Source organism: Crinia signifera, chromosome 1 (assembly GCF_055691185.1).
Source record: "Crinia signifera chromosome 1, ASM5569118v1, whole genome shotgun sequence".
Classification (NCBI taxonomy): domain Eukaryota; kingdom Metazoa; phylum Chordata; class Amphibia; order Anura; family Myobatrachidae; genus Crinia; species Crinia signifera.
The window spans coordinates 444,048,419-444,073,666 of record NC_139217.1 but is presented as its reverse complement, the minus strand read 5'-3'; the positions used below and the strand labels follow the sequence as shown (position 1 = coordinate 444,073,666).

At 48.5% G+C, this 25,248-nt stretch overlaps 1 protein-coding gene across 1 annotated transcript in view; it reads left to right on the top strand.

Annotated features, from left to right (window-relative positions):
• The first annotated feature begins 7,854 nt into the window (after positions 1-7,854).
• Positions 7,855-25,248, top strand: part of PARP8 (poly(ADP-ribose) polymerase family member 8) — a 199,658-nt gene continuing 182,264 nt past the window's right edge. The window contains exons 1-2 of the mRNA XM_083153875.1: positions 7,855-8,392; positions 8,920-8,974. Coding sequence (XP_083010001.1) covers positions 8,302-8,392; positions 8,920-8,974 — 146 coding nt within the window. The 5' untranslated portion in view covers positions 7,855-8,301. The remainder of the gene's footprint in view (positions 8,393-8,919; positions 8,975-25,248) is intronic.

The following is a 25,248-nucleotide window of genomic DNA, read 5'->3' as shown; positions in this document are numbered from 1 at the left end:
ATCATTGTGCGTGCCTGTATGCCCCCCATAGGCTACCTAGTCCCAGAGGAGGCAACCTGAGAGTTGAGAAGTATGGAGTGCTGAGAGCGATCTGATTGGATCTCTTTCAGAAGGAACAAGAAAAGAAGTCTGTGGGGTCCAATGCAAGTCATTCCGGAGCCTGGTACTCAGAGTTTTGGCTGCTTGCTCGTCTATAGTATATCCCGCCTCCTCAGTCTAAGGGCCGCATTTATCAACAATATTAGCCGAAAATATTTAGTATCACCCCCAATGTACCAAAGGGGGACTGTAGCAGGAATCTCTGATCCCTGCTGGGATCCCTCCTGCACCGCAGCCGGCCGCATCCCCCATAGGTTTCTATGGGGGATGCAAAGCTGACCGATGTATCAACATCGGGCAGCCCGGCTTCGTATCCCTAGGCAATCGCCATTCTGAGATGGCGATAGCGCATTGTAGCCTATGGGGTACTGATTGCACTGCTGCTATCGATCGCAATATTGGCATTGCATGCAGATAGGGGGTTATTCAGACCTGATCAGATAGATTCCGCCCTGTGCACGTCTGCCAATGGCATGCTCAAACTTCGCTGATCATCGTACAGCTGTAAATCCATTCATAACTCACTCACCATCAAATGGGCAGTCTGTGCCAATGTGCCGAACCCTAACCCTGAGTCTACTCTAACACTCCAGATAACGTCCGGTTACCAACTTCCTGTCATCAAACCGCAACCGGATTGCGTTTAAAAGAACGCCGAATTGAGTCGCTGTTGGCGACGCGCATGCACACTACGCATATGTGACGCCAATATGTACTGTGTTACGTACACGGTACGCATGTACAGCGCCAACAGTGCAATTGTTTCATAATTGATCGCCTTGCAAATTCACACAACTGCAGTCAGGTTTGAATAACCCCCATATAGTTTGCATCTCTGAATAAGACCTTAAGAATGACCACTATGCCCCCATTCCCCCCACCCCAACAAAGAAACCCCGAAACAACAAATACTAAAAAAAAAACATTTATTGACAAAGGGTTTGATTGCAGTTTGTATCATTGTTTAGTTGTAGGTGCCACAAAACATCGGGCAGCCCGGCTTCGTATCCCTAGGCAATCGCCATTCTGAGATGGCGATAGCGCATTGTAGCCTATGGGGTACTGATTGCACTGCTGCTATCGATCGCAATATTGGCATTGCATGCAGATAGGGGGTTATTCAGACCTGATCAGATAGATTCCGCCCTGTGCACGTCTGCCAATGGCATGCTCAAACTTCGCTGATCATCGTACAGCTGTAAATCCATTCATAACTCACTCACCATCAAATGGGCAGTCTGTGCCAATGTGCCGAACCCTAACCCTGAGTCTACTCTAACACTCCAGATAACGTCCGGTTACCAACTTCCTGTCATCAAACCGCAACCGGATTGCGTTTAAAAGAACGCCGAATTGAGTCGCTGTTGGCGACGCGCATGCACACTACGCATATGTGACGCCAATATGTACTGTGTTACGTACACGGTACGCATGTACAGCGCCAACAGTGCAATTGTTTCATAATTGATCGCCTTGCAAATTCACACAACTGCAGTCAGGTTTGAATAACCCCCATATAGTTTGCATCTCTGAATAAGACCTTAAGAATGACCACTATGCCCCCATTCCCCCCACCCCAACAAAGAAACCCCGAAACAACAAATACTAAAAAAAAACATTTATTGACAAAGGGTTTGATTGCAGTTTGTATCATTGTTTAGTTGTAGGTGCCACAAAACTCTGCAGCACAACCGGTCGGAATGACCCAGCATATAAAATACAAACCACAAATACATGTGAGGTGTAAGGAGGAAGTGCAGCTGTGAGACCGACAGACCCAGCTCATGGGAAAATTCACTTATTACAGAGCACTAATCAGAAAATACCTACCGTACACACAGGGAAACACTGAGTACTTGTGGCAAGAATCCTAAATCAATAAAGATAATATGTAAATAATAGTGGGGGTTATTCTGGTTCACTCCTTCTGGCATATTCCTTCTTAGATGGACAAAACCATGTGCACTGCAGGTGGGGCAGATGTAACTTGTGCAGAGAGAATTAGATTTGAGTGAGTTATTTTGTTTCTGTGCAGGGTAAATACTGGCTGCTTTATTTTTACACCGCAATATAGTTCTCACTTTGAAGTAAAACCCCGCCCAAATCTAATTCTCTCTACACAAGTAACATCTGCCCCACCTGCAGTGCACATGGTTTTGTCCATCTAAGAAGGAATTTGCCAGGAGTGAAACAGAATATCCCCCAGTGTTCTTTTCTGAAAGATAGGTGCTATTCACATTTAAAGCATACCTACTAACATTTGATCCCTGCGAGGAGGGGCAGTTTTTGGGGCATGTCCTAATGAAAAGGGGCGTGGCCTGTACTTGTGACACTGTTGCGCGGCCACACCCCATTTTCGCCGCTGTGGAGGCATGCTCGCTGCTGGCTATGCCCCAGCCCCTCTGGCTGCAGGAATAGAAGCTGCACACAGTGTCTATTCACGGATGACAGGGGGGTACTCCCAACTGCCCCACTGCGGGACACTGCCGGCCCCCGGGAGGGACACAGGAAAGTTGGGAGGTATGTTTATAGGCCCATACACACTAGGGGATTTTAAGCTCAAAGTAGCACACTTTTGGCATTTTGAATGGGTACATTGGTAGCCATTCGTTCTTACTACATTTCCCAGACTCACTGCCCTAATTTTTATGAGCACAACTAAACACCTGCGAGTGGCCGCACTGCAAAGGCAAAAAGAAAGAGAACCGCAGGTAGAATGTAATACACCAGGGAGTACATCTGTGCACGTTTCCATAAACTTCTCTCCCTAAACACGGAGATGTACATTGTAATGACAGAAAGCATTTATTTATTAATAACGGGGCAGAATAAATCTGTTTTTTTTTTCTTCCCTTCTCTTGTGTTCCTCGATTAATAGTGAATGACTTCAACTTCACATTTAATTTGTTTTTCTCCTTGCATTATTTAATACTTGCCTTGCTGTTAATATTCATTACAGTTACATATATATAGAAGAAAGGATAATAGTAGTTTTATAAAATATATGAAGTCAAGTCAGAAAAGGTTATAATATAATACATTTAATTAAACATGGACGTATGTATTATTCCAATAATTGTCCTTATCTCCATAGGGTGGATATAGGCTAATTATATTTACACCTGTGCAGATCTGTGCTCATTGACAGCAGCTTTTAGAGAACGCAATCATAACAATGACTCTGGCAGTATACTATAAAGCAGGCATGTCCAACGTTGGCCCTCCAGATGTTGTGAAACTACACATCCCAGCATGCTTTGCCACAGTTTTGCTATTAGAGAATGCAAAAACTATTGCAAAGCATGTTGGGATGTGTAGTTTCACAACATCTGGAGGGCCAACGTTGGACATGCCTGCTATAAAGCCACTGAATGCACCATAGGCCTGGTCCGGAGATGTAGATTTCATATCTAACTGCGTCCCATCAGGACTGTCTTGTAATCTGGTGGGACTGCCAGGCTATGGAATCCTATCCTTATGTATCCCTCCTATTATCCCTATAGATTGTAAGATTTCGAGCAGGGCCCTCCTACCTCTATGTCGGCTTGTATCTACCCAGTTTGTTTTATCACTGTTTCCAATTGTAAAGCACAACGGAATCTGCTGCACTATATAAGACACTGTAACGGAATCTGCTGCGCTATATAAGAAACTGTAACGGAATCTGCTGCGCTATATAAGACACTGTAACGGAATCTGCTGCGCTATATAAGACACTGTAACGGAATCTGCTGCACTATATAAGACACTGTAACGGAATCTGCTGCGCTAAATAAGACGCTGTAACGGAATCTGCTGCGCTATATAAGACACTGTAACGGAATCTGCTGCGTTATATAAAACACTGTAACTGAACCTACTGCGCTATATAAGACACTAACGGAATCTGCTGCGCTATATAAGACACTGTAACAGAACCTGCTGCGCTATATAAGACGCTGCAACGGAATCTGCTGCACTTTATAATAGAATAGAATAGAATCAACTTTATTGGCCATGTGTGCTTGTGCACACTAGGAATTTTTTGTGGATTACAGTGCAGCTTCAAGCAGGGATGAAATGGGGGGGGGGGGGGGACACGACATTACATGCATTCCATTGAGACATTATACGCATTACATTGAGAGCATTTAGACATCACTTGCGGGAATCACATGCTCGCCGAGCTGCACAGCGCCTAGTCAGCCATCAGCAGCAACACTGGTCGTTGCAGCAGCCAGGTAGGTAGCAATATAAGCAGGTACAGTACATTTATCACATAAGGAACATGTACCCGCAGAGCTGCACAGCGACTAGGCAGCCATCGGGGCGCCACTGGTCACTGCAGCAGCCAGGTAGGTAGGAATATAAGCAGGGACAGTACAGTTAAGCAGGGACAGTACAGTTAAGCAGGGACAGTACAGTTAACACATGATATATATGCACAGTTCCTAGGCAGCCATTTGCGACGCCATCTTGAATCTTCCTGTGGGAGAGCCGTGGGTGGTGGTGATGGGGGGGAGAGGGTAAAGTTAGTGAGGCCGGGGGAGAGTCAGTGGAGGTGGGGGAGGAGGGTGTGGAGCTGCCACAGTGTTACCCGGGGCTGGTGCGGCCTGTTGGGGGGGGGGGAATCCTACCAGCCTCTGGATGAATTGCCGGGGGTCCCCCTGGCTGATCTGCCTCCTGTCCTAGCTGGCTGGGGGGATGGGTCACTTCTCACCGGGTCCGCTGGTCTTCTTTAGCCCGGCACTGCGTCCATAGGGCAGTGGAGGTGGTCCTATAAGACACTGTAACGCAGGGCTGGGCAATTGCGGCTAACCAGATGTTGATGAACTACACATCCCAGCATGCCTTGCATCAGTTTCAGCATGGCCACATAGCAAAACTAATGCAAAGCATCCTGGGATGTGTAGTTCATCAACATCTGGAGGGCCACAATTGCCCAGCCCTGCTGTAACGGAATATGCTTCGCTGTATAAGACACTGTAACAGAATCTGCTGCGCTATATAAGACACTGTAAATAAATAAATAAATAAATAATGGATGCCAAAGAATTGGAAGCTGGGCTCAGCCCTTGAGAGTGTATACAGAACCAGCAAGGGCTTACTAGTAGCCATATTCCTGGTATTCAGTATTGTCTGCCACTGCTTTTAAAGCCCCCTACACATTAGCCAGGTCCCCGCTGCCACCAATATTGGCAGTGGGGACCTGGCGGGGTGCCGGCATACACACTTGCCGATGCCGGCTTGGATGGGAGCGGTGGCGGAGAAGCAGCGGGAAGGAGCAGCTGTAACATGGTCGTCATTAACGAGGACCTCCCTGGTCTGAACATGCAGGACGAGGGAGGGGGTCGTTAAGGCTCTTATACCTTTGACTGTCTGTAAATACCCAGTTTGTTGTATCACTGTCTCATTTGTAAAACGCAATGGAATATGCTGCGCTATATAAGAAACTGTTAATAAATAAATAAAAGGCCGCCATCACTGGCTCAGATCTTCAGCAAATGCAGATCACCTGCATGTGCCAATGCACCTGAGTTAGCACAGATCGCTCAGCACACATCGCTCGGAGGTCCTTCTGGTCCTCACTCACCATTGCAAATTCGCAACGGTGAGCGATGTTTCGTGACTGCGCATGCGCATAAAAATTTCTGCGCAGTGCAGCCGCTTGGAGCAAGCGGGCACAGCAAATTGATTATTAACCGGCCGCTCGCACACAGCACTGCGGGTGGGGGGGGGGGGCGTGGGGCGGCAGGTCCTCGTCGCGCCCCCTGGGAACGCCCAGCATTTCATGGGTGTTCCCATAAAAACAGTGGGTGTACCATGGTAATTTGCTAATGAGGGGCGGGCAGCGGACGTCAGCTGACCGCCCGCTGCCCGCGCAGGGCACTTGCAGATCTAAGACACCAGAGAGTGTCTTAGATCTGCGAGCACTGTACAAATCCATTGATCGATGGTCGGGAACCATCGAATGATTACACACCCGTATGCAAGCTGCGAATGGATGTTTATGTAAAACATCCATTCGCATGCGTGTGAGTGCAGTCTGCTTGTGGGCAGGTTTAGGGACTAGAGGGGAGGGTTAAGGCCCCCATACACTATGCAATTCGAGCCCGATTTCACCCGATTCCGGTGGATCGGGCCGAGAAATCAGGTGAAATCGGCCTAAATAGTATCTGTGTGACATCCTATCCGATGCGCGGTCCCCTGAAGTACCACATGCAATGTATAATATGCAATCCTGCTGCCGGGCAGTGCCAGATTAAGCCTTCGGGGGGCCCGGGGCACTTTAGACAGGGGGGCCCCTTGCACTTGTCATTACTGGCCGCAAACTGCATGGGGGAATATTACACTGTCAAAACACAGAGTAAAGGCAGAATAAACTTGGTCAATGGGTAACTGTAGGAGCCCTCACAGTCCCAGTGCTGCCTATGATTAAAAACCCTCCCATGACTGGGCTGCTGCTGCTGCTCTCCATGGGCCTAAGAAGCATGTAATGAGCTCCACCAATCAGAGCTCAGCACAAACGTCTCAGCCTCTGCCCTCTGGTGCAAAGTGTCATGGAACTTAGTCAACTCCCAGTAATGCACTGCACACTTGGCTCCCGATGCTCAGCACCATTAATCATTTTCACATTAGCAGATAGGTGAAGCTGCAGCACTACCCCACTCCCATGCACAAAACCTTTAGCTAAAAAAAATAAAAAATAAAAAAAATATTTTTTTTGAAAAATACTTGTCAACCACAGGGGGCCCCTAGCTAGAGGGGGGCCCAGGGGTACTGACCCCATGTGCCCCCATTATAATCCGGCCCTGCTGCCGGGGAAGGTCCAAGGTGGCACCACAGGGATTGGATGCAACTTCTCCCCTCGGGGGCCTTTAGAGTTATGCTTCAGGGGAGGGCTGGGTATAGGGATAGGCTGCCGGAGGGGTAGGGGTATGGTTAATTTTTGCTCCCCAAACTATAAGTTGCTAGCCAGTCCCTGCATGGTTAATACAGCACAGTGGGTATTCAGGCATGTTATCCTTGCTGAAGAGAACAGTCTGCCTGGACAAGAACTGGGAAATATTCTTAAAATAAGTTGAATATGCGCAATAGGATCAAAAAATGGGCCTGGTTCTTAGAGGCATCGCTAAAACCCGCTAGATGCCCCCACGTTCTGCACCAGACGCTAAATTGGGGTTAAAAATGAAAACATACAGCTAAGCTGAGCTCTCCCAATATTAACCACTTACCATCTCTCTCTCTCTCTCTTATTTATTTTTCTCTGTACTGTAAGTTGTCACCGTGATGTCACATAGCAACGTTCAGTATAACAGTAGGAGAGTGGACAGATACATGTCACTTAACCAAACGCTGTAACCACTGCCATGGGGGTCAGCCCGGGTCATGCAAAAAATAGAAAATTCCATCAATTTCTTCCTGGCTTTCACCGTCACCATGGCAACTGAGAGATCCTAGGAAGGGATCAATGTTCCCCAGGAAGGATCAGTATACTGCAATACACTCATCCCTCAGTCTGATCCACCCCACCCCCAGGGTAGGTTTCCCCATGCAATAGGCCATGCATGACAAGTGTGCAAGTATGTGGCCATGCATATGCAGCTGCTAGTGTGCATGAGTCAGTGTACAGCAGCCTACACGTCCTATTACATGTCTAATCTCTCCGCCTGTTGTGGGTGTGACTCTATCTGTGCTTCCCTGGGCTAATGTGTTTATGGCTCAGAGTGTGTGTGTATGTATGTGTGTGTGCCTGTGTGTAGTGGGGAGCTCCAGTGTCTGCGGCTGTGCATCCAGTAACTGCAGCTTCCTCTCCCCTCCTCCTCCTCCTCTCACACTCTCCTCTCTCTCTCTCCCTCTCTCTCACACAGGGAGCTGCTGCTGCTGCTGCTGCTGATTATTGTTATTATTCACTCCCTCTCTCTCTCCTCTCTCTATTGCACTTGCTACTGACAAGCCTGTGTCTGCGGGGGTGGTTCTCACAAACTCAAGTCTATTGTCAGCAGAGGAAATTGCAATTGCAACAAAACGCAGAAGCAGCAATACGGTAGCAGCAGTCACATCAGAACATCAGACCATCAGCAGCAGCAGCACCACCGACATCCTCCACCTCCAGCAACTGAAACCTCTGGGAGAAGCCCCTTTTTTTTTCCTCTTCCCAATGTTTCATTAAGATACTGAACTGTGGGGGAAAATAAAGCTGCTTTCCCAGGGATTTATTTCATGGGGATGTGTTCAAGGCAAGAGAGGATTCAGAAGGATATAGACATTGTCATTCAAAAGTCCAAGGCGGAGAAGGACTGCCTGTTTTCAGGTGAGTTACTATATCTGACACAGGAGACATGGCAATGTTGTATCTTGTCCGCCCCTTCCCATCCCATCACCTGGGCACCAGTATCCGGGGCTTCATACACTGGAGGGCTATGGAGGGCTTCATTGTACATTCATACGCTGGAATCCCACACCATCACCTATTGGCCGGATACAGATTCGGGAATTCTAATGACCCCCATCCCTGCCTAGGTGGCATCATGGTGGTAATGGCTAGTGTCCATTGCACGGCAAAGGCCACTGTTTGCATTGCAATATTATATATATATATATATATATATACATACATACACACACACACACACACACACACACACACACATAGTGTGCACATGACTATAGATTGCATCCACTGACAGCTGAAATCCCTCAGCACCAAGGCACTTGTTGAAACTGGGGTTTCCTCCTTATAGGGTGTCCGTAGGCTGCTTACCTCATCCCCGAGGGAGGGGGGAGCATGGCAACTGGGATGCATCCCTTCATCTTATCTTATCTTTTTTTCCCCTTTAGATTTCAGATACTCGGACTCTACTTTTACCTTTACCTTCGTAGGCGGCTCCAAAAGGTATAAATATATCTATTTTTTTTTTTATCTTGTTTCATTCACTGGATGATGTACAGTATTCCATGTTAGGCATCTGCCTGGGTTGCCATGACACCACCGTTTCTCAGGTTGCTTTGTGAAAGCAGGAACGGACATGTCAAGTATTATTATAACCAGTAAAATGTAAAGCAGGCAGCGACGGGGACATATTAACACTGCATTTTGTAGTGGCGTACAGTACAGCTGTGCTTGCCGGGGGAATGGGGCACAGTGGAGGGATTTTTGCTCCCCCCGAGGCAGTAGTTTCGGAAGTTGTCCTATGAGATCTGTTACATATTGAGCAGATTTGTCCATCTCAACAGCGGATCGACATTTGCATTAATCGGAACAATCAGACCTTTCAATTAGAATAATGTGTTATGTAAATATTTCCTCAACGCTCAGGAATGTAGGGGAGGGTGTAAGGACTGCTAGGTGTTAGTAAACATTTATTCTCCAAGGAAATGCATTTATATATTGGCTAGATATACGAAGGGGCCTATTTAAACAGTGTTTCGGCAACATTCATTATACGGAAACCGCAATTGTGCAAGATTGTCTCAGAATGACAGAATGTACTAAGCCTTGGGGAGAGATAATGTGACAGCCAATCAGCTCGTAACTGCCATATCACAGGCTGTGTATGAAAAATTACAGTGAAGGCCCCCATACACTAGGCGGTTCATGTGCGATTTGGGCGATTTCAATTGCATGAAAAGCATCAAATTGCATGTGACTGACAGCAGGTCTGATGCGAGGGGGTGTTGCATGAGCTGCCAACAGGTGGGATTCCATTATCATTAGTCCGACATTGGAATCCTGATTGCCGGGACTCAGACAGGGGGGGCGAGCGCTACAAAGCCCCTTACTGTGGTTGTGGATCCCCACGAGGGAGAATAAGTCAGGACCCCAACTGTTGGGCTTTTAACAGTTGGGATTCCGACATTGGTCTACAGTCCGTCGGAATCCAACTGTCGGGAGGCCATCCGGCACCCCGATGCGAGGTCCCGCCAGAGCTGCAGAAGCAATCTTTTGGATTGCTTGCGAGCCAGACAGGGCATGCCCGGGTTCACATGCGATATATCACATGCAAAAGGTCCCGGGCGACTCAAGGGTGGATCGCAGCGGGACGTCTCTGAGCGGAGAAGTCGCCCTAGGGTATGCCGAGCTTTAGGAGCTGGTTGGTTAATAATTTATCTCGGTCCACTCTCTAAGGGTTACGGGGCCTGCACACGTAACGATATACAGGCATTTCCTGAGCGATGTTTCTTAATTTAACTACATCGAAAATGGCCAGTACATAGCTGCGTGTGTAGGGGCCATAGCGGCAGCCCGGCGATTCATATCCTGCCCGCTGGATAAATCTAAATGTGTCGGGCCAGTGTTCTCACCGGAGAGCACTGGCCCAGGCAGATCGCTCAGCGGCACATTGCTGTGCAGTGCTGTGCGCTGAGCAATCTAGAACACTCATCTATACACATCGCTACCTGTGTAGGCCCCATAGCTTCATAGACCCCTAATTTTCTTTTGCATTCATCAAGTCTTCAGCGCAGGAGATTTCTCAGATATTTTCTGAGTTTATGGCACAATTCTGACGTGCGGCTTCCACCTATATTGTATAGGAATATGTGATTGTGCTATTTATTACATGGCAGCGCAGGTTTATAATGGAATACGCCTATGGTGCTCTTTACGGTTCAATCTGTACCTATATGTGGCCTAATGCCATGCATGGTTTGGTAGACTTTTGGCATAGAACCCGCTGTCATCAGTGGCAGTAGCACAGCTTTTACCATGCATTGGCATTGATATTGATAAACATGATCTGCAGCGAAGGAATAATGGTTACTGGGACTTTTGAGATAAATGATTCATAGGCCCTTATATCTGGTCTTCGTCATTTGTGACTGAGATGTGTCATTTTACATTGAAATTGAATCCGTTATGTTTTGGAAGTTGAGCGAGCGGATTTTGTTAACTCCATTTGTGACAGAATTAATTGAGCAATGATTGGGTCTTTAGCTGTGCTTCTGGCCAGTGTAGTTTCACATGGAGATAGTCTAGTGGCTTGAATAAACTTTAGGGGGCGTAAACTTTGTACACGAACATGTTTCATTGGTGGGCCATGAAAAAACATTGATAATGCTTAGCGGTGGGAAATATTGTCCACGGATAACAGGAGCATTTTTTGATTTAGCTGTCTCTTTAAAAGAACTCCTTGAGACTGTTGTATGCACTACAAACTAGTCTAGGCAGGTACACCTAAGGTACAGATGTGATAGAATCGACAATCGCCGCCCCGCGCCAGCCGCCTTTTGACAGAAGGGGGCACGCACATGACACACACCCGCACCCCGTTCTGTTGGAGCCCTCCGTCGGCTCCCCGCAGCTCCCCCGCAGCCACAACTCGCTTCCCCATGCCCATCTCCCTGCAGCGGAAACGGGCGGGGAAGCTGCTCCCCACCGCCTTGCTGATGGGGATGTGCGAGCATGGGAGACGCATCTGGCGATCCTGCAGGTTGACTGACAGGCGCTTCATCTGTAGGACCCGGACCAGACTGGGAGTCGCAGGCACCAGTGTGATTTCCAGGTTATTTTTATCAGGGCCTATGCACGGCGCGATTTCAGGACATTTTCCAAGCCACTCACTAGATCGCTGCGTGTGTAGAGGCCATAGCGATAGTGATGCGTGGCTCCGCACGTTGCTATCGCCTGGTGATTAATATCCAGCATGCTGGATAAATCTAGTTAGATCGCTGGTCAGGGCCCAGTGTTCTCTGTGGAGGACGATGGCCCTGGCAGATCGCTCAGCACACAGAGCTGATACATCGCCGTGCCGCGCTGTGTGCTGAGCGAGCTTAACTTTTGAATTACTGTTTCTTTAAGTGTAACAGCTACATGGCTCCACTCACAGGGTATTACATTTGGGATGATATAATTGCAGATTGCCTGCGGAAGCATGTGAATGTCATACGCACAGCACACACTAATAACAAATGGGGATTTCTGCTAATTTGCATGTAGTCTGTAATACAAAGGTCACAATATTAATTATATTACTCCACAACAAACTGCAATATATACAAGTAGTTCAACAAATTTTACATTAAAGATGCCCCGCAAGACAAACCTACTTTCCCAGGCTATGCCATGGCAACCAAGCGCATAACTACCATAGGTGCAGCTGCTATGGGGCCCAGAGCTGAGAGGGGCCCTATAAAAGAGACAGATTTTGTGGACCATCATGCTGTAGACCAAATGACTGCATCCCCTTTCGAAAATAGATTGTAATGTCAATCTGGCTCAAAATTAGTTCTGATTTATACTTACCAGCATCGTAATATGACTGCCATGGTCGTTTACGTGGCCACGGCCCCTTTTTGCTGATCGTCAGACAGGACATTGAATCCGACTTGACCTGCCTTGTCATGTTTTTCATTTAAACTTTTCTTTAATTATATTCTTGATTTTGTACACCGTAATGCCCATTACATTTTATGTCTTACACCGTGATGCCCATATATCATAATGCCCATTACACATTATGCCTCACAACGCGATATCCATTACATATTATGCCACACACCGTGATGCCCATTACATTTTATACCACACACCATAGTGGCTATTACATATCATGCCACATATGTGCCGCATAGCTACATTTTAATTGCTAGGGGTTTCTTGTTCAAGCGTAGGCCGGCTTTATTGGAGCAAGACCACACTATTTAAAATCTCGCGCCACCTCCTGGTCCAGCAGCCAATCAGGAGCAATCACTGCCTTGCTCTCGAGTAGCTGCCGTCCCAGAAACTCTAAGCAGGACAGGCCCGTCTGTGGCTATCTCTCCTGGCGCATCTCGGTGTAGTTCCCGGAAATTGTATAGTCCCGGACAGCCACTCTACGTGGTAACCCTACGACACCTTCATGCAAGCTATCAAAGCATCGCAACCAGGCTAGGAAACATAATCATCCTATCATGGAAAAATTATGTATGGACTTTCCTGCATTGGTACAAAAACCTAAACACTAAAAACAAATGCTAAAGATCAATGTTTTAATTTTAATAGATCTTAGATGTCCACCTCATACACCAAGCCGCAATACAGCATGGCATCAATGTGCCACGCCAAGCGGATGCAATGTAGCGTAGTGTAAACAAAACAAAACAAAATAATCCTTTTTTTGTGTTGACCTTTTCTGCGTCGACATTTTCCTTGTGTCATCCTTTTGGTGTCGACCCAATAACTGTTGATTTTATTATCCACATGAGGACACGTCTGTACTTATATGGAAATCTGTTGCTCATGACTGTTTGTGATCATAGGGACAATGGGGCGGAAGTAAAGTGATAAAGCAGTGATAAAGTGGAAGGGGATAAGGCTCCAGCGAATCAGGTCATAACTGTAATTTTTCAAACACAACTGATTGGCTGGTGCGTTATCACCTTCCACTTTATCACCGCTTTATCACTTTATCAGGTTACCAGACTTCCCCGTTGTGTTCTCATAAGCTGTTTTACTTTCTGTTTGACAGATAACCCTTTCTGTTTGATAGGACCCATTGATTGTTGTTAAAAAGTCTCAGCAATAGGCTGGATCAGATGCTGGATGCTATCCAATATAGGGCCTGATTCAGACCTGATTGCTTTTGTGCGATTTAGCCAGGGGCAGCGCCACCACTAGGTGTTGAGCGGGTAAGTGCCGTAGCTCATCACGGCGGCCGTACCCCCTCCCCCGAGCAACACGGCGGCCACATTGCGCACCCCCCATCCCCCGAGCAACGCAACGGCCACATCGCGCACCCCCCATCACCCCGCCCCGCCTGGGCGCTCCGGTGCCTTCCAGCGGCCCTGGATTTAGCAGCGGTCTGCGATCAGAAAGCCACCGCCCAGCCAGAGTAAAATCCCTCCCTGTTCAAGTCTGCAAATAGCTTGTGAATAGATCGCTGATCGCTGATCATTTGTGGGGGTTTCCTCCGATAAAAATACCCTTTAGCTTACTCACACTTCACAAACATGGCAGTACCCCCCCATGAATAAACACAGTGCCAACCCTTCCCCCGGATGGCCTCCCCCGAGTGCTCCTCGATTATCCACCTCCAATGGTGATGGCGTCGTCCAGGTCTGCGATTACAGTCACACACTGCATACTGTAGGAGCCGGACTGGAGGCAAAGCCTGGGGGTAGGCTCCCCTGACAGGGTTTGTAGGGAGCTGACTAGCAGTTAGTCATAGGAGGAGTGCTTAAGGAGAGGGTCATAGGGGGAGGGGCTTAACGGGGTGTTGGAGGGGTTTATAAGCAGGGTTCAGACAGGAAATAGGGGTCACTGGGAGATTTTCTCAACAGCTAAGCAGCGTGACATCTCCCATGGCTTCCCCAGGCAACGCTGATGCAGAGGTATCCGCTGCGCTTGCTGCCCTCAGGGAGGCAGCTGGCACCAGAGGGACTGAGTGGCTGCAGCAGCAGATGTCAGGTCTGCTGGGGGGACTGGGAGCAGCAACGCAAGAGGCTGCTCCAGCGGGTGCACGGCCTCGGAGGTCCAGGCCTCCGGAGCGCTTTAGCCCATCTGTGTCCCCCAGGGTTCAGCGCCGTTCACGGAGCCCCGTTAGGGACCCTCCAGGCCAGGCTGCGGGCCGGGCACCTTCCGCCCGCAGGACCAGGTCTGGGAGGAATCCAACCAGCAGGCGGAACCCTCCGCGCGGGGGGGATCCCCCCCACGTGCAAGAAGATCCGGCGTCGCGTGGTACTGGACCTGGTGCGGTGGGGCATGCGGGGCATGCTGCTGCCCAGCGCGGGGTGAGTCGTGCCAGGGAGGCAGAAGTACAGGCTGAGGACCGCAGGCCTGGTACACGGAGCGAGAGGCGCACAGCTGGCTCCGCCTCCAACGAGGTCACGCCGGCTGGTGCTGTACCTGAGGGTCGGGATGACAGGAGAAGAGAGATGGCAGCGTCAGCAGATGATGGAGAAATACCTGGTCCTTCCCCATTGGCTGGAGTTCGTCAGGACACTGGACCTGCGGCTGCTGGGTTCACAGCCCCCAGGCAGCCTGGTGAGTCTGTCTCTATGTCTGTTAATGCTTTAGCGCAGAGTCAGGGGGGGGGAGGGTTAGCCCTCCAAGGGGAAATGAGTAGAGGTTTTACTGAATTATTGAGTGGGTTTGCAGATTGGTTGGTGGGTTTGCGGCAGGGGGTGGGGCCGTCCCCGGCGGCAGCATGGGTGCCGCAGAATGCAGGCACACCAGCTAGCATTAATGTGCCAGTCAGTAATAGTGTGTCGGTTAGCAGTGGGGTGCCGGTTAGCAGTGGGGTGCCGGTGAGCAGCGGGGTGCCGGTATCCGGCGGTGAGCAAGGTAGCAGTAGTGCAGGGGCAGAAGGGGGCAGTGTTGGGGCGCAGGAGGAGAGTGGGAGGCTCAGTGACACTGCGAAAGGGGAGGTGTATGTATGCTTTGAGGGTCCTTTGGGGGCCCACCTGAAGCAGGAGGTGAGGGAGAAGATTTGGAAAGGGGAGTACGTCGATATATTTTCATTGCTCCCTTTAGAGCGTTTTAATCTGGATAGGCCCCGTAAGGAGGAGAAGAAGGAGGAGGAGGAACGGCGGCGGTATCGGCTGATACCGCGGTCATTCACGAACTGGTTGCAAGCATTTGCTATTTTGGCTAGTGTGATTGGGGAAAAGGCACCTGACAATTGTTCAGGCTTGTTTTGTTACATGGATGCGATAGGAGAGGCATACCGTGTGTATGGGGGCTTGGCTTGGCTCAGGTATGATGAGCAGTTTAGGCAGAGGAAGGCGGTTCGCCCTAACATACGTTGGGACCATAAGGATATTGCTTTATGGTTAAAGGTGACGGCTCCCACAAAAAGTGGGCAGCCCTTTCGTGGGGATGGGGGGGGGGCCGAGGGAGGCCTCAAATGGGACGGCCATGCAGAAGGGACTCTGCTTTGCCTTTAATGACGGGTCATGTCGGTTTGGGGCAAAATGCAAATTTAAACATGAATGTTCCTCGTGTGGAGGGACCCATGGTGCAAATAAATGCTTCAGAGGGAAGTCACGGGACGGTAATTCAAAAGGGGGAGACACCAGTTCGACTGGAAAGGATGCTGGGCTATCTGCATAGGTATCCTGACCAGCAGACAGCCGTGTTGTTGGAGGAGGGGTTTAGGGAAGGTTTTAGGATACCCTCTGACGTGCAGTTTTCAGGGAGCTTTAGGAGGAATTTGAAGTTTGCGAGGGAGCATCCAGAGGTGGTGCAGGAAAAACTGCTTAAGGAGGTGCAGCTGGGTCGTATGGCCGGACCTTTTGGGTCAGCACCATGGCCAGATTTGATAGTCTCTCCATTGGGGGTGGTACCTAAAAAGGAGGCGAACAAATTTCGCCTTATCCACCATTTATCGTTTCCAAAAGGGGCGTCGGTCAATGATGGCATTGATCCCGACATCTGCTCGGTGGTTTATACATCATTTGACGCGGCTGTTCAGTGGGTGAAGCGGTTTGGGAAAGGGGCCAGGTTGGCAAAGACTGATATTGAATCGGCATTCCGTTTGCTGCCGGTTCACCCAACCAGTTTGCGTTTGTTGGGATGTTGTTGGGACGGGAAGTTTTTTGTTGATCGTTGTTTACCGATGGGCTGTTCTTTGTCATGTGCTTATTTTGAGGCCTTTAGTTCTTTTTTGGAGTGGGTGGTTAAGGATGTCTCTGGGTGTAGTTCAGTTATTCATTACCTAGATGACTTCTTATGTATTGGTCCTGGGGGGACAGTAGTATGTGACTTATTGTTGAGGACTGTTGAAAGGGGGTCGGCAGACTTTGGGGTCCCGCTTGCTCCAGGTAAGACGGAGGGCCCTGCAACGGTGATCAGTTTTTTGGGTATTGTCATTGATACCGAGAATATGGAGTGCCGCTTGCCCGAGGAGAAATTGCTAGGTTTGAAGGCCGAGGTAGGGAGGGCATTGCTGTTGAAGAAGATTAGATTGAGGGAATTGCAATCCTTGCTGGGCAAATTGAATTTTGCGTGTCGCATTATGCCTATGGGCCGCATTTTCAGCAGGAGGCTGGCAGCAGCGACGGCAGGGGTGGTTCTTCCTCATCATTTCGTCAGATTAGGTAGGGAATTGAAAGGGGACTTGCGGGTGTGGGCAACTTTCTTGGAAGCTTTTAACGGCAGAGCCTTGTGGATGTCAGACACGTGCGTCGCCACTGAGCTAGACCTTTTCACAGACGCGGCCGGGAGTGTTGGGTTCGGGGCATATTGCCAGGGACATTGGTGTGTGGGCCGGTGGCCGGAGTCTTGGGTGCAGAGAGGCATGGTAAAAAACTTGGCATTGTTGGAGTTGTTTCCTATCTTGGTTGCGGTAGTTGTTTGGGGGGAGCTATTCCGGAATAGGAAGATTTGTTTTCACTGCGACAATTTGGGGGTTGTCATGGCTATTAACCAGTTGTCGGCATCTTCACCGCCAGTGGTCACCATTTTGCAGCAGTTAGTGTTGGAATGTCTGGCTTTGAATTTGTGGGTTGTGGCTAGGCACGTTCCTGGTGTCTCTAACGGCATTGCGGATGCTTTATCTCGTTCACAGTGGGAGCGTTTTCGGGAGTTGGCACCAGAGGCGGACAGGGAGGGGACCGGGTTCCCGAGTCGGCTCTGGGCTCTGCTGGACGGGTAGTCGACCAGCTCATCAGGGAATCCTTGGCCCCGAATACATGGTCGGCATACAATCAGGAATGGCGGAGCTGGTCAGAATGGCGTGAGGTAGTAGGTCTGAAGGAGGATGATGACGAGTTGGCTGTCTTGCTATATATAGGCCATTGTGAGGAGATTGGTTGGTCAGTGGCAAAAATCACGCGCTGCATGGCGGGATTGGCTTTTGGGTTTCGTGCAGGCGGCAGGCCTGACGTCACTAAGAATTTCCTGATTGCGCAGGCTTTGAAAGGTTGGAGGAGAGGCCATGTCGTACAGGATCAGAGAAGGCCGGTGTCTTTCCAGTTGTTACAGAATATGGGCATGAAGTTAGGGGAGGTCTGTAGTTCCAATTTCGAGGAAAGGTTGTTTGGGGTAGCTTTTTCGCTTGCCTTCTTCGGGGCACTGCGGATTGGGGAGCTCGTGAGTCCAAGCGTGTCCAGGCCGGGAGGTTTGTTAGGAGAGGATGTGGATTTATACTCGGATAGGGTGGAGCTAGTGGTGAGGAGGTCTAAGACGGATCAGTTAGGGAGGGGGAAGAAGGTAGTTCTCTTCTCTGTACCAGGGTCGGATATGTGCCCGGTGGCACGGCTGAGGATATTTAAGGAGGTCAGAGTGGGCAGGGAAAGGGATCCTTTGCTGATGCATGCGAATGGATCCTTTTTATCACGGTTTCAGTTCACAAGTGTGTTTAGAGCAGTCCTGCGGACGTTGGGCCTCAAGGGTGAGGAATACGCGGGTCACTCTTTCCGCATTGGGGCCGCAACTGAGGCTGCTAGAATGGGATTTGGGGATGAGTTGATTAAGCGTATTGGGCGGTGGGAATCGTCTCGCTTTCGGTCTTATGTTCGTTTAGGGGATTGTTGAGGTTGACCGTGTTTTTTCTGTTTTAGGGCAGCCTCCGTGCCTGATTTGGATTTTAGGACATTCCTATGTCTTTTGGGGAGCTTTACGGGCGGATGTCAGACCGAACGGCCGCCAGCTGGGTTTGGATAGAGAGGAGGCAGTGGTTCGCTGGCTGGGGAAACGCGGTATGGTATGGAGTGGAGTGCTGCAGGAATTTCACAGTTTTGTTCGGCTCGATAGGGTTCCCGACATATTAGTTCTGCATGTAGGCGGGAATGACCTTGGGAGCAGACCATTTAGGGAGTTGATACGGGATATCAAGTTTGATCTCCTACGTTTATGGGCAATGTTTCCGGAATTGATCACGGTTTGGTCGGATATCGTGCCACGCCATTATTGGAGGGATGCGAGGTCGGCTGACAAGCTCAATAAGGCACGGATTAAAGTTAACAGGGCGATTGGGCGTTTTATGGCCAGGAACGGGGCTGTTGTGGTGAGGCACAGGGAACTTGAGTCTGGTGCCGGGGCATTTTGGAGAGGTGACGGTGTGCACCTGAATGCTGTGGGGATAGATGTTTGGTCTTTGGGACTACAAGAGGGAATAGAAACAGCGTTCCGGATGTGGGGGGGTGCACGGGGTTAAGGGTTTAACCTCGTGCTTTGTGGCGGAGGGGGGTCCTCGAGGTTGGTGGCATTGAGGCTTAATTATGCGGCGGGGAGGGCCCCATGAGGGGGCTGGACTCCCCTGGGTGAGGTTAATTAATGAGCACTGGGTGTGTACAATTGGTGCCCTCGAGCCAATCGCTATCGGCTGGGGGTAAGAGCTCCTGGAAGTGCTTAGAGGTGTGGATATATATTTATTGAGGGCCTCGGGGACCACCTTCCGTGGGAATGTTTTTGGATTATTGTTTAAAATTGTATTGTTCAATAAAGATGGCTGCTGTGGCCAATTTTATCCAACAAGAGAGTTATGTCATTTGTGGGGGGATAGTTGGGCACAGCGATTAGACAATACCCTGTCATGTAGGAGCCGGACTGGAGGCAAAGCCTGGGGGTAGGCTCCCCTGACAGGGTTTGTAGGGAGCTGACTAGCAGTTAGTCATAGGAGGAGTGCTTAAGGAGAGGGTCATAGGGGGAGGGGCTTAACGGGGTGTTGGAGGGGTTTATAAGCAGGGTTCAGACAGGAAATAGGGGTCACTGGGAGATTTTCTCAACAGCTCCCACCCACCCTTCCCTATTTTTTATAGTTTAGGTAGAATATTTGCTAGGATGTCTTTTTGTCACAGTGGCCTGTGCGGAGGGGGGTCCTCGAGGTTGGTGGCATTGAGGCTTAATTATGCGGCGGGGAGGGCCCCATGAGGGGGCTGGACTCCCCTGGGTGAGGTTAATTAATGAGCACTGGGTGTGTACAATTGGTGCCCTCGAGCCAATCGCTATCGGCTGGGGGTAAGAGCTCCTGGAAGTGCTTAGAGGTGTGGATATATATTTATTGAGGGCCTCGGGGACCACCTTCCGTGGGAATGTTTTTGGATTATTGTTTAAAATTGTATTGTTCAATAAAGATGGCTGCTGTGGCCAATTTTATCCAACAAGAGAGTTATGTCATTTGTGGGGGGATAGTTGGGCACAGCGATTAGACAATACCCTGTCAAGTGCAGAGCAGCTCGTGAAACCGCTCATCAGTGGCATGGATATATTGGGAAGTACTCAATTGTTTTCCACCAGCATCTCAGCTCGCTATCCCGGAGGGTGGTGAGCTGACATGCGCGAATGCATGGCTAAACCTGACCATAATTAGCACCATATGCACATAGATCAATTGAATATGGTCCTGCGATCTCCTGTAATTTTATACAGGAGTTTGGGCGCAATATAACAATTGAATACCACTCATTGTGTCATTAGAATCTGAGTTGGGTTCGGCTCTGTGCTATATACAGTCTGTTCATGCGGAACGCAGAGCCGAGTCATCCCCTGCACAGAGACAGGTGGGCACAATTGCAAGGGCAGACTCTCCCTGTGTGGGGGGTCCACTGTGTGTGTGGGGCATGTGTGCCTATATTCAATTGTACATTGAGACCCCCAAATCCACAGAGGTAGGGTCCTGGTGAAAATCAAACCATGGCCTCAAGCTGGAAGTTCTTTTTTTCAGATGGAATGTTGCTATGGGCAATCAATCAGATACTATCTATTATGTTCTAGAACAGTGATGGCTAACCTTGACACTCCAGCTGTTGTTGAACTACACATCCCAGCATTCCCTGCATCAGTTTTAGCATGGCCAAATAGCAAAACTGTAGCAGAGCATGCTGGGATGTGTAGTTCAACAACATCTGGAGTGTCAAGGTTAGCCATCACTGTTCTAGAAGGTGCTAAAAAATTAAGGGCGAGATTCTCTATTACAGAAATGCGGTAAAAACCCTGTTATCTGGGTTTTTACCGCATTTCTGTATTCTCTAACCTCCCTCCGCAGTGTCACCGCTGCGGAGGGAATCACCAGCAAAAGCTGGCGGTTCCCTGCAGAAGCCTATGGGCTTCTTACCGCAGAGGTGTGTGAGGGATCCGTCACGGATCCCTCCCAGCATGCCCTGCGGCCGGCGCGTCAGTCTGCGCATGCGCAGACGGACTCCCGGGTCATAGACCCGGAAGACCAGCAACGGCGCCGCATCGCAAGGGACAGCTCTTACCGCAAGAGCTGTCCCTTGCGTTAATGACCGCATATTTTAGAGAAATGCGGTGGCCGGCGAAGAGGGCTGTGGATTTTAGAGAATCCTGCCCTAAAAGTAGTTTCTGACTGGTTGCCCATGGCAACATCCCATATGAAATAGAACTCCCATTTTAGCAAATAAACCCGAGTGACAGAAATACTATCCACCGTGCCAGGCGTACCTTTTGTGTGTGTGGTGTTTTTTTTTCTGTAATTAACTTTTTTTGGTGAATTTTTCTTCAAGATGCAGAACATTACGGAGTAATTACTAAATAAGCCTGCAGCTAAATCGGGAGATATATGTGTTTGCCTATTGTAATTCCATTGCACGGCAGACTATGATCTCGGTTTACACGCATACTGATGATCGTTTATAAAAGGGAACTACAGTAGCTCACTTTGATTTGTGTTTATTGTCATTCTTATACGGAAGATCGCACTTGTAGCAACATCCTCTTTATATGCAGGAAAGTCCCTACGTGTACCATTCGGGGATTGGGGGACATTTCAGCGTCTGTTCATATGTTAACAAAAAAATAAAAAAAACTTGTTCATGGAATGAATGTAAGCACACTTTTAGATATTATGCTGAATAAGCGTGTTGTATGGAATGCGTTCATTATTAATGCGGGGTTTAAATATTAATATAGTTGGTCTTTGCAAAAGGTACCCAGTAATAGACATGCAGTAGCCAGAGCACATTAAGTGACTCAGGCTCATTAGTTATAGATAAGAGAAGGCACACCGACTACTCCCACCTACACTCTAGCACAGTGGTTTCAATCACGGCACCCTTGAGTACCACGGCTTTCCAGGCCAAACTTTATTAAAAAAGAAATTTAGATGTAAAATATTAAATTAAGAAATTTGTGTTTATAGGTCATTGTTCGGGTTTGATTATGTATTGAGGGATAAGATTCAATTCTGTTTGTCTATATATTTTATAATTGGCAGCAACAAGCAATGTTTTGCCTATTTATACAGGGTTGCCTACTTCCTGGCTGTGCTCTCTCTGGAAGAGGGCAGCCAGTTCAGTGAGGCACAGGGGGCGGGGCCATTGACATGGTGGGGGTGGCCGGCGGATGGTCAGTGTAGGGGCATGGCCAAGGCGATCGCATCCTTGTGACCACGCCCCCTGCCCGCCGTGCAATGATGTTATTTCAGGCATTGCATAGCGGGAGACTTTGCTATAAAGACGCGAATCGCTTCATTTGTTCACATGGATCACCCCCCCCCCCCCCCCCGCTGCGGGTGGAGGCTTGCCTGTCTTTCCAGGGGGAGGGAGGTTGACCCGATTTCTGGGACCCTCCTGGCCTTTCTGGGAGGGTAGGCAAACCTGCTATTATATAAAATATAAACAATTTGAATTGGTCCTGGAGCACCAATCCTAATTTTCATAAAAGTTTTTATCATTAATTTATTAACCCGGGTGGTCACCCCTGTGATTTTTTTTTTATATATATTGCTTCATCGTTTTTGGCTTTATTCTGTCTTTTGAGTTATTTGTTTATTTATTTTTGTTGTCAATACAGTAAACTCTGGACCCTTATTTGTTTCTCACTACCTCCATTTGTTGTACTCTAATTGGGGGTCTACTGATCTAAAAAACACACAGCTCTTTAGGTTAGCCTGGTTGCAATGTGTAGCTTTAACAATAAATAGCTGTATGTAAGTAAACTTGTGGTATTGGCCAAATAGCAAGTGTGGTTGCTTCCGTTCCAAGAGACTAAGCAGACCTTGGCCTATTGGCCTATATGTCACTTGCACAACGCATCTGATCTTATGTGGCTTCTTTAATGCTCTCTCTGCAGACAATTGTATGAACTGCATAGATTAACTGTGGACTGCAGTAACTACAGGCAGACCCTGTAGAGAGATTATTGGGGAAATACTTTCTATTTATTTATATTTTTGTTAATACCAAGGGCCAGATGTATCAATCTTCAAAAAGTGATAAAAAGAAGAGCGATAAACAACCAGCCAATCAGCTCCTACCTGTCATGTCACAGGCTTGGTTTAATAAATGACAGGTAGGAGCTGATTGGCTGGTTGTTTATCCCTCTCCATTTTATCACTTTTTAAAGCTTAAAACATCTGGTCCCAAGTCAATAGTTTAGTTAAGCATAGTTACGGAAAATAAATAAATAAATGGTACTTGGTAATTGGGGCAGTACGAATGGTGCTGAAAACTCACCTCTTCAGGCAAGCCTATCATATTTAAGTTCTACACGCATAACCCTCTGAGGCACTTATGTATTATATAGCTTCCCTTCTGGACTTGTAACTTGGTGGGACTGCTATGATATTACTGGTGCCTGTCCTTGTGTTTCCCTCCTATATCCCTATAGATTGTAAGCTTGCAGCAGGGCCCTCCTACCTCCAAGTCTGTCTGTTGTTACCCAGTTTGTCTTATCACTGTCTACTATTGTAAAGCGCTATATAAGAAACTGTAAATAAAATAAAATAAATAAAATAATGGTGCAATTTTTAGCATTACTGCCTCACAGTACTGAGGTCATTGGTTCGATTCCCACCATGGCACTAACTGTGCAGAGTTTGTATATTCTCCCCGTACTTGTGTTGGTTTCCACCGGGTACTCCGGTTTCCTCCCACAATCCCAAAAATATACAGGTAGGTTTTTTGGCTCCTAACAAAATTTACGGTACATGTTTCCTAGCAGGGCGCCCAGATTTCCTACGTACGCTCAGTAGTTAATTTAGTTAATTTATTCACTGCACCCTGAGTGAAATCGCATCGCATGGCCTTTTTTTGTGGCATGAGATGTGAGATGAGATGAGATGTGAGATATGCGATCTCAGTAGTTCATATAGTAAAACACCACCACTCTCCACGTCACCCCGAAGCATGGCGAGCGCAGCGGAATGCGTCCTCTGACCTTTTCATACCCCTACTATCCACGCCGGCGTTAAGTTGATTTTATATAGAGCGTGGTGAGCGCAGCGGGCCCCGCGAGGGGACGCGGAATACATGTAAAGTAATCCACGCACCCTCGTGGGGCTTGCTACGCTCGCCACGCTTCGGGCTCTGTGGCTCGCTGCTCTCACCACACTATATATAATCAACTCCATGCCGACGTGGATAGTGGGGGTATGAAAAGGTCGGAGGACGCGTTCCGCCGCCGCTCGACACGTTTCGGGGTGACGTGGAGAGTGGTGGTGTTTTAGGTGTTTTAACATATGAACAACTGAGATCTCATCTCACATCTTACATCTCACCTCATCTCAACTCACATCTCACATCTCTCATCTTACATCTTACATCTCACCTCATCTCAACTCAACTCACATCTCACGTGATGTGCGATGCGATTTCACTCAGGGTGCAGTGAATAAATTAACTAAATTAACTACTGAGATCGCATTGCACACATCGCAAGGCACAAAAAGCCATGGGATGCGATGTGCGATGCGATTTCACTACGCAGAATAGCCCACTAAGCAAATAGCTTAGTGGGCGCCCTGCTAGGAAACAAGTACCAAATTTACAAAGAATATCTGTGTGTGTGTGTGCGTGTGCATGTGGTAGGGAATAGAACAACGCAGTGGCTGAATAGACATGGAGTGACTTAAACATTCAAAGCTGGGTGTGTACCTTGGGATAGCATGTGACTCGGAGTGGGCCAATAAGGTTGCTAGGAATGGCTTGGTTAGCTGGGATATAGGGACAGGAAAAGGAGGAGTCATCCTTTTTTTCCTGAGAAAGTTCTCCCTCCCTCCCTCCCTCCCTCCCTCCCTCCCCTATTAGTTGTTTTTTTGGGGTGGTTTAATTGCGTTGGCTGATAGGCGGGAAAGAAGGCAAGTTGATAGATTTTAAGTCTTCATTAAGTTATGTTTGCAGCGTATCTGGTTTGTTTTCAGTGCACTTGCCTCTCATTGGCTTAGGCCTTCGCTGGATCACCTGTTCGGGGTCAGCGATCCCACCCGGCTGGGTGGGGTAGTCAATGCAGTAGGTGGAGTGGATACCGCTTGTTAAGTTAGGCTGGATTACTTATGCTAGTTTTGGGGTGGA